This window comes from Austrofundulus limnaeus, unplaced genomic scaffold (genome assembly GCF_001266775.1).
Source record: "Austrofundulus limnaeus strain Quisiro unplaced genomic scaffold, Austrofundulus_limnaeus-1.0 Scaffold157, whole genome shotgun sequence".
Classification (NCBI taxonomy): domain Eukaryota; kingdom Metazoa; phylum Chordata; class Actinopteri; order Cyprinodontiformes; family Rivulidae; genus Austrofundulus; species Austrofundulus limnaeus.
Genome location: NW_013952559.1, coordinates 1,139,558 through 1,147,831, shown reverse-complemented (window position 1 = coordinate 1,147,831; position 8,274 = coordinate 1,139,558). Strand labels below are relative to the sequence as shown.

The 8,274-nt window shown below is 40.3% G+C and overlaps 1 protein-coding gene across 1 annotated transcript; it reads left to right on the top strand.

Moving 5' to 3' along the window:
* Nucleotides 1-3,363: 3,363 nt before the first annotated feature.
* Nucleotides 3,364-4,102, top strand: LOC106523509 (olfactory receptor 6B3; the record flags this gene model as incomplete). Its single annotated transcript, XM_014016934.1, is given in 1 exon segment — nt 3,364-4,102. A coding segment is annotated over 1 exon segment (567 nt), but the record flags the coding sequence as incomplete, so codon positions are not given.
* Nucleotides 4,103-8,274: the final 4,172 nt, after the last annotated feature.

Sequence of the window (8,274 nt, the reverse complement as noted above, 5' to 3'; positions counted from 1 at the left end):
GACAGACAGACAGACAGACAGACAGACAGACAGACAGACAGACAGACAGACAGACAGACAGACAGACAGACAGACAGACAGACAGACGCGACCGATAACATTACCTTCTCCCTTGGCAGAGGTAAAAAAAAAAAAAACACTCCCTAGAGAGGCCTGAAAACTTGCTAAATATAGTGACAAAGTCACTAAATTGACACACTGTCCCACAATCCACCTCCTCTCTAATGTCAGACAGCTGCATGTTAATTTAGCTATGCGTTAAATTTGTCAAATTATTGTAGGCTATATTACTAGATTTTTAAAAAAAATATTTTTGTACAAATATGATAATTACTGTATGCCTGGCAACACTGATTACTGTTTTCTCAAGACTGAACACATAATGTATTTTGCCATAAAGGAAGTTTTACTGATGTGAAACGTAAATCTGTCAATCTGTGTTTAACGATCTGTGGTTTTCTCAAGTACCAGGATGTGTGGCACAAATAAAGTCATTTTGGAACTGAAATTGAAAGTAATCAAATTGAATTTTCAGTTCAACAAAATAAAATATTTCATATTTAAAACTTTTAATTCAGTTTCAGTTTAAGAAAAATCATTTTCAAACCAACACATTTATTTTCAAAATGTGCAAACAGAGATTCAGCTTTTAATGGCAAAAGTTTCTTCCCATAGAAATCAAAGGAAGTACCTCTAACTGCTGTCAAGTGATGTGGTGATGAAGATGGAAACTCCCTGTRAATCCTAGCTGGAAGATTAGGGGTTGTTATGCTTAAYGGTAGGGTCTGATGMGAAGAAAGTAAAACWTTTTTTTCTCTTTTGTTGTTAGTGAGAATAGAATCAGCAGCATTACAAAATGAAAGTGAACGTTATAACTGTTGTAGAGCAGGCTTCTGGCTGGGGCCTTTGCTTCCTGTAACTGAGAGGAGCAGGAGAGTGAAAAAAAGCAGGTGAAAGGCAGGATTAGAGGAACATTAATAGGAACCTTAATAAAGAATAATGATGATAAAAAATAAATATATAAGAGATACATGATTGTCAGTGATTACGATGAGTGATTAATAAATCTAATGTGTTAAATGATTTTGGAAGTGTTGAATCAGTAAAATAGGTTTTAGTGGTGATTTTTGTTAAGATCTGAAGTCATTAAAGATAGGGGAGATCAATCCATGTCCTTACTATAATTAAACAAAGTGAAATCAACTATGTCCTATAAAAAAGGAACAAAGGGTTAAAAGACAAAAAGGGAAAGTTTTTCATTCATGTGTTCATGTAAAAAAATAATGATTTTCTTTTTTGCTTTGGTTTGCATAGTTTGATCACTGATAAATGAGTAAAAATTGAAGGTTAAGTAAGACAGTAATTGTTCTGAAGTAAATAAATACTAAATAAATGAATATGGTGTATAAAAACAGATCAAAGATTAAAAGAAGGGAAAAACAAAAAATAAATAAGATAAATAAAATAAAATAACAGTGTTAAGCGTTAAGAGGGAAAAAAAGGAAAAGGAAGAAAGACGAGAAATGTCGGCAGAAACACGACTGGCCAATTAAAATAAACAAGGAACTAAATGAAGGCAAATGACTGATCAAAAAAAATTCTGAAGGCCCTCCCAATCAGATTTTATAAACTCGTGTATCTCAAGAATTGGGGTCTCTTTTGTCCTCTGCTCCAGCTTACTCTGAACCTGTCCTTAATTCCTGCTGAAGACGGGAGGTTTGGCATCAACTAAGAGCAGAAGATAAAGCATTTCTGCATTACTGGAAGCTGAAGTGAACAGTATTTTTGAAGCTGGAAGAGCTGGGAGGAAGAGACCAATTCCAACCCTATTCACTCTGTTTAGAAGAATCCAGTCTAGCATCTTGCTTACAGACCAGAAAAGCTCACAATGCAGGTATGGCTTATGGTTGGTCTCTGCCCATGTTCATTTAAAATTGTTTTATTATGTTTTTTACCGTTTTACAATTTTTGACCATATTACCGCAGCTTAAGGAAAGTTAAAGGGTTTAATGCATTTAATCTGTTCTGATGTGTGGTTGATTTTTAATTCCTGCTGTACTTGCTACATCGCTTATTATTAAAATACAGCAACTAGAAAATTCTAAAAGCCAATGTGGACATTTAATTTTTGGTATTTTTTCACAATTTTCCTGCTGTCTCAAGAGTGTTAAATGGGTCATTTTCTGAGTTCTTATGATATTTTTCAATTAATCTAACCGCTTGACTTAGTGTGTAAGTAAATGTTAAAATAATATCCCTGGAGTTTACTTCCAGACTCCTAAAAATCATCCCAGTCAGTAAACAACTAAAAATCTCAAGAGAAATGCTGTCGTGAATCCAGGGATTCTGGGTGGTGAGCTTCTTTGGCCAGGCTGTTCGAGCAGGAATTTTAACCCAGATGAAACCAAGGTACACCCTGAAAAAGAGTAGACAGTTAGAACTGGGCAAACTCCTTTTTCTCACTTACAACCATGTAAATGTGCTGCCACCCCAGCTGCAAAGGAAGTCTGTCTGTGTCATGCAGCAGGCTGGAGGTTTTTTTTTCCCCTTCTTCTTTGAACAGTGAGAATAACAGGGTGCAGTTTTAGACGTGCGTGTAAACTGAGGACTGGAACTCTATGATTAATGACACTGCTTAACTTTGAGAGAAAATTCCCATTTCCAAAAAAAAAAATAAAATAAAATCCAACCACCTTGAGCCCTAAAATTGCATCATTCTGTCCATGACATAAAGAGATTAGACGGTCACACAGTGACACATGTCAACATCCAATTCATGATCAGACAGTAACAAATAAAAGTACAACATTGTGTTCGCTTTAGAACAGAACACATTTTATTTTAACAAGCGTGTCAGATTCCAGCTACATCTGTCAAACAGCTGCATCATCCGTTGTGTTGCTGATTTTGTGAATTGCTTCATCATATCTAGTCAAACAGATAATAATAATGTACAAAGAAGGAAAACGTACGACCTTACTGAACTCCACATTTATTCGTCCTGAAAGTTTCTTCATCAGTGGGTTTTCCAACCTTCCTCATGTTAAATATTATTATGTTTTCTTGTGTTTTGTTTACATCATGACTGTTCTTGGAAATGGTTTTCTCCTGTCTGTTATTTACCTTGTGAAAACTCTTCATACTCCCAAATACTTAATTGTGTCTAGCCTGGCTTTCGCAGATTTGTGTGGGAGCACTGCTCTCATCCCTAAACTGTTGGACRCATTTTTATTTGACAGGAGATATATTGCCTATGAAGCTTGTTTAAGTTACATGTTCTTTGTTGTAGTTTTTGGATGTGTGCAGTCATGGACACTTGTGGCAATGGCTTATGACAGATTTATAGCMATWTGTTTCCCTTTRAGATACCACAGTATTGTGACTAATAAATCTGTAGTTGCTATGCTGCTGTTTACTTGGATTTTTTGGATAAGCMTTRTAGCAGCCATGGTTGGGTTTATTAATCGTCTTTCTTTCTGTGGATCTTTAGTGATACAAAGTTTTTTCTGTGATCATGGACCAATATATCGYCTGGCCTGTAATGACTTTTCTTATAGTTATAATATGGCTTATGTTGTCTTAATTGCAGTCATTTTTCTTCCTCCTGTACTGATATTTCTAACTTATGTTTTTATTTCTTTTGCACTGAGCAGGACTACATCAAAGGATCAACGACTTAAAGCACTGAAAACTTGTACTTCTCACCTGATTCTTGTTGCTGTTTTCTTTCTACCACTGCTGGGCACCAATATAGCTGCTATGACCTCCTATATTCATCCAAATGCTCGGATTATAAACTCCAGTTTAACTCACATTGTTCCATCTTTGCTTAATCCTATTATATACTCTTTAAAAACAGAAGAAGTGATTAATGCTTTTAAGATGCTTTGCAAAAGAAACAAACTAAACTGTACAGTTACAAAATGGTGAAGTTTTTATATTGTTATTAGATGTACTGTAAATTGTCTAATCCAAATAGAAATTGTATAATGCTGTGTTTTGTCACTGCTTTCCTGTCCTACAAAACAAATATGTTAAACAAAGATTATTATCAGAATAAATACGTTCTAGCTCATTTGTCTCATTTAATATACGCTATATTGCCAAAAGTATTTGCTCACCTGCCTTGACTGACATATGAAATTAARTGACATCCCATTCCTAATCCATAGGGTTCAATATGATGTTGGTCCACCCTTTGCAGCCAGAACAACTTCAACTTTTCTGGGAWGGTTGTTTACAAGGTTTAGGAGTGTTTATGTGGATTTTTGACCATTTYTCCAGAAGCACATTTTTGAGGTCACATACTGATGTTGGACAGAAGGCCTGGCTCTCAGTCTTTAATTCATACCAAACATGTTCTATCGGGTTAAGGTCAGGACTCTGTGCAGACCAGTCAAGTTCATCCACACCAGACTCTGCCATCCATGTCTTTGTGGACCGTGCTTTTTGCACAGGTGCACAGTCCTTTAGATGGGTGAGCAAATACTTTTGATAATATAGTGCATCTCATGTACCAGTGGACAGATCTTAAATAATTGTTTGAAGTTATCAGTGGACTTACATCTACTGATGGTGGTCAGACGKTCTGGTGGCACCGGTGCATGGCAGCTCTGCCTCTGTCAGTGTGCCCCAGGGCAGCTACCATATACCATACAACCATCAGTGTGTGAATGGGTGAATGACTGTAGTGTAAAGCGCTTTGGGGTCCGAAGGGGCTTGATAAAGCTCTATATATGTTCAGACCAAATTTCCCTCTGGGATCAATAAAGTATTTTTGAATTTGAATTGAATTGAGACCATTTACCATTTACCACTGATTACCATTTGGAATCAACGTGATTCATGATGGTCACCAGGGCTAATACTAAAGCCTTAAACTCAAAGTGGGTATATCTCAATCTATTTGACAAATATTTAGATGTTGTTAAAATTTGGTGTGGTATTAACYAAGTTATCTCTAACTCATACCCCAAGTGCTAAGTGATACTTCAAGATTTGTGAAAGCATTAAGCCACAATACTTGCAAGAAATGCTAGTTTCAATATGTCCTGTTTTTTTGTTTGTTTACTTGTTTCAGGCCTTTGCTGTTTTTGTTTTGTGTTATTTTATTTCACATCTTGTAAATGTTCTCCTTTTATGAAATAAAGCAGTTTTTCCAGCCTGTTTTTATATTGTTTTAGTGTGTTGTAACTTTTTAATGAGGAGTGGGCATATCAGTCTAAGTTTCAATAATATATGCCAATGTGGATATCAATATTGGATTGATACCAGCTTGATGAGATCAATACTTCTGTTTGCATTTCTCTTCTGTATGTCCAGCTGTGAGTAATTCCAACATTTCTACCTTTAGAAATTATTTTGTCTAAGGCAGGACAGTTAGTAAATCAAAGAAGTTTATATTTAAATATTTGTTACATTGTTGCTTATTTTGTTAATTTGCACTAGTACGTTTTTTCTTAAACAACTGTCTAGTRTCCCTGGGCTGCCACCTTATCGTGATCGAGGGGTTTGAGTGTCCCAATTTTCCTAGGAGCTGTTGCCAGGGGCTTTATGCCCCTGATAGGGTCACCCAAGATAAACAGGTCCTAGGTAAGGGATCAGACAAAGTGCAGCCTGAAGACCCCTTATGATGAATAACATMAATGGAGACAGTGTTCCCTCTTTCGGACACGGGTCACCGAGGGCCCATTCTGGAACCAGGCCTAAAGGTGGGATATGTTGGTGAGCACCTGGTGGCCGGGCTTTTTCCCATAAGTTAGGCTGGAGGAGATGTGGGTTCCCCTTCCCATGGGCTCACCACCGGTGGGAGGGGCCGTAGGGTCCGGTAGTGGTCGAAGGCAGGGACCTTGGCGGTCTGATCCTCAGTTACAGAAGCTGGCTCTAGGGACGTAGAATGTCACCTATCTGGTGGGGAAGGAGCTGGAGCTGGTGTGTGAGATTGAGGTTCTGACTAGTTGGATTCACCTTGATGCACCTCTCTGGCTCTGGAACCAGTCTCCTTGAGAGGGGTTGGACACTTTAACTCTGGAGTTGGCCATGCTGAGAGGTGCAGAGCAGGAGTGGKCATACTTATTGCMCCYMRTCTYGGTGCCTGTACRTTGGGGTTCACCCCGGTGAAYGAGAGGGTAGCCTCCCTCCACCTGCATGTGGGGGGGGGGGGGGGGGGGGGGGGGGGGGGGGGGGGGGGCAGGTCCTGACTTTTGTTTGTGCTTAAGCACCTAACAGCAGTTCAGATTACCCACACTTTCTGGAGTCCTTGGATGGGGTGCTGGAGAGTGCTCCTTATGGGGACTCCCTTGTCCTGGATTTCAATGCTCACATGGGCAATGAGAGTGAGAACTGGAGGGATGTGGTTGGGAGGAATGCCCCCCCCCAATCTGAACCCGGACTTCTGTGCTTGTCATGGATTATCCATAACGAACACCAAGTTCAAACATAAGGATGTCCATATTTGCTCTTGGCACCAGGACACCTTAGGCCACAGTTTGATCATTGACTTTGTTGTTGTCTCATCTGATCTGCAGCCACATGTATTGGACATTCAGGTGAAGAGAGGGGCAGATCTGTCTACTGACCACTACCTGGTGGTGAGTTGGCTCCAATGGTGGGGGAGAAARCCAGTCAGACCTGGCAGGCCCAAATGTATAGTGAGTGTCTGCTGGGAATATCTGGCAGAGTCTCCAATCAGATTGAGCTTCAACACTGAGGGTTGTGTTCTTTGATTTCTCCAGTGCTTTCAACACCATCCAGCCAGGACTCCTGAGGGACAAGCTGGAGCTGTCTGGAGTGGACCTCCACATGTCCCAGTGGATTTTTACCTACCTCACTGAACGCTTACAGTATGTGAGGACACAGGGCTGTCTCAGACACACTGGTCTGCAGTACAGGAGCTCCTCAGGGAACGGTGCTGGCACCGTTCCTGTTCACCCTCTACATTGCAGACTTCTCCATCAACACCCTGGGCTGCCACCTTCAGAAGTTCTCTGATGACTCTGCCATAGTCGGCCTCATCACAGGTGAGGATGACTCCGAGTACAGAGAGTGGACTCAGGACTTTGTGGACTGGTGCCAGCGGAACCACCTCATGATCAGCGTTGCTAAAACCAAAGGTGGTGGATTTCCACAGGYGCAGTCCCACCCCACTAACACCRGTGAACATCCAGGGAGTGAACATTGAGATAGTACCTGAGTGTTCACCTGAACAATAAACTGGACTGGACCCAMAACATGGATGCTCTTTACRGGAAGGGTCAGAGGTCTTCTGGAGTGCAGAGAGTGCTCCTGAAGACATTTTTGACACTGTGGTGGCATCAGCCATCTTCTACAGGGTGGTTAGCTGGAGCGGCAGCTTAACTGCAGCTGAGAGGAAGCAGTTAGATAAGCTCATCAGGAAGGCCAGCTCTGTGCTGGGATGCCCCCTCGACAGTGCAAGTGGTGGGAGAAAGAAGAACTCTGACTAAAATAACATCATTGATGAACAATGTCTCCCACCCCATGTATGAAGCTGTGGCTGAACTGGAGWGCTCCTTCAGTGATAGACTGCTGCATYAGAGGTGCACAAAAGAGCAKTATTGCAGATCCTTCCTACAGCTGTTCAATTTTATAACCAGCACATGCCCAAAAACCACAAGTGTTTCCAAAAATCACAATAAGTGTTGACAAAAATCACAATAAGKGTTTAMACTTATTGTAAACTTATTGTAAAGTGTTCTGAGTGGCTGTGGCGGAGTGGTTAGGGGAGTTGCCCTGGAAACGGAAGGTCGCCAGTTCAATCCCCCAGTCCAGCCGTTTCAGTCGTTGTGTCCTTGGGCAAGACACTTCACCCACCTTGCCTACTGATGGTGGTCAGAGGGGCTGGTATTGCAGCATGGCAGTCCCACCTCTGTCATTCTGCCCCAGGGCAGCTGTGGACACAATGTAGCTTACTATCATCAGTATGTTAGTGTGAATGAATGATGCATGAAAATTGTAAAGCTTCTTTGAAAAGTGCTATATAAGACTAATGCATTATTTTTATTATTACACACCTGCTGCTGCACAATCCTTTGCATTGTTACTATTCATTGTCATTTGCACTACTAATCTGCTGTAATTGCACATCTGTTTCTTGTCTGCATTGTGATACTTCACTTTACAGTTATTGGTCAGTTGAGATTGTATTGCACTGAAAACAAGCAATTTCTGATTCCTAATGTTAGATTCTGATTGTCTCTAAAACAAAACACATCTTTTTCTATCCTTGCACAATTCTTTACACACACACATATATAT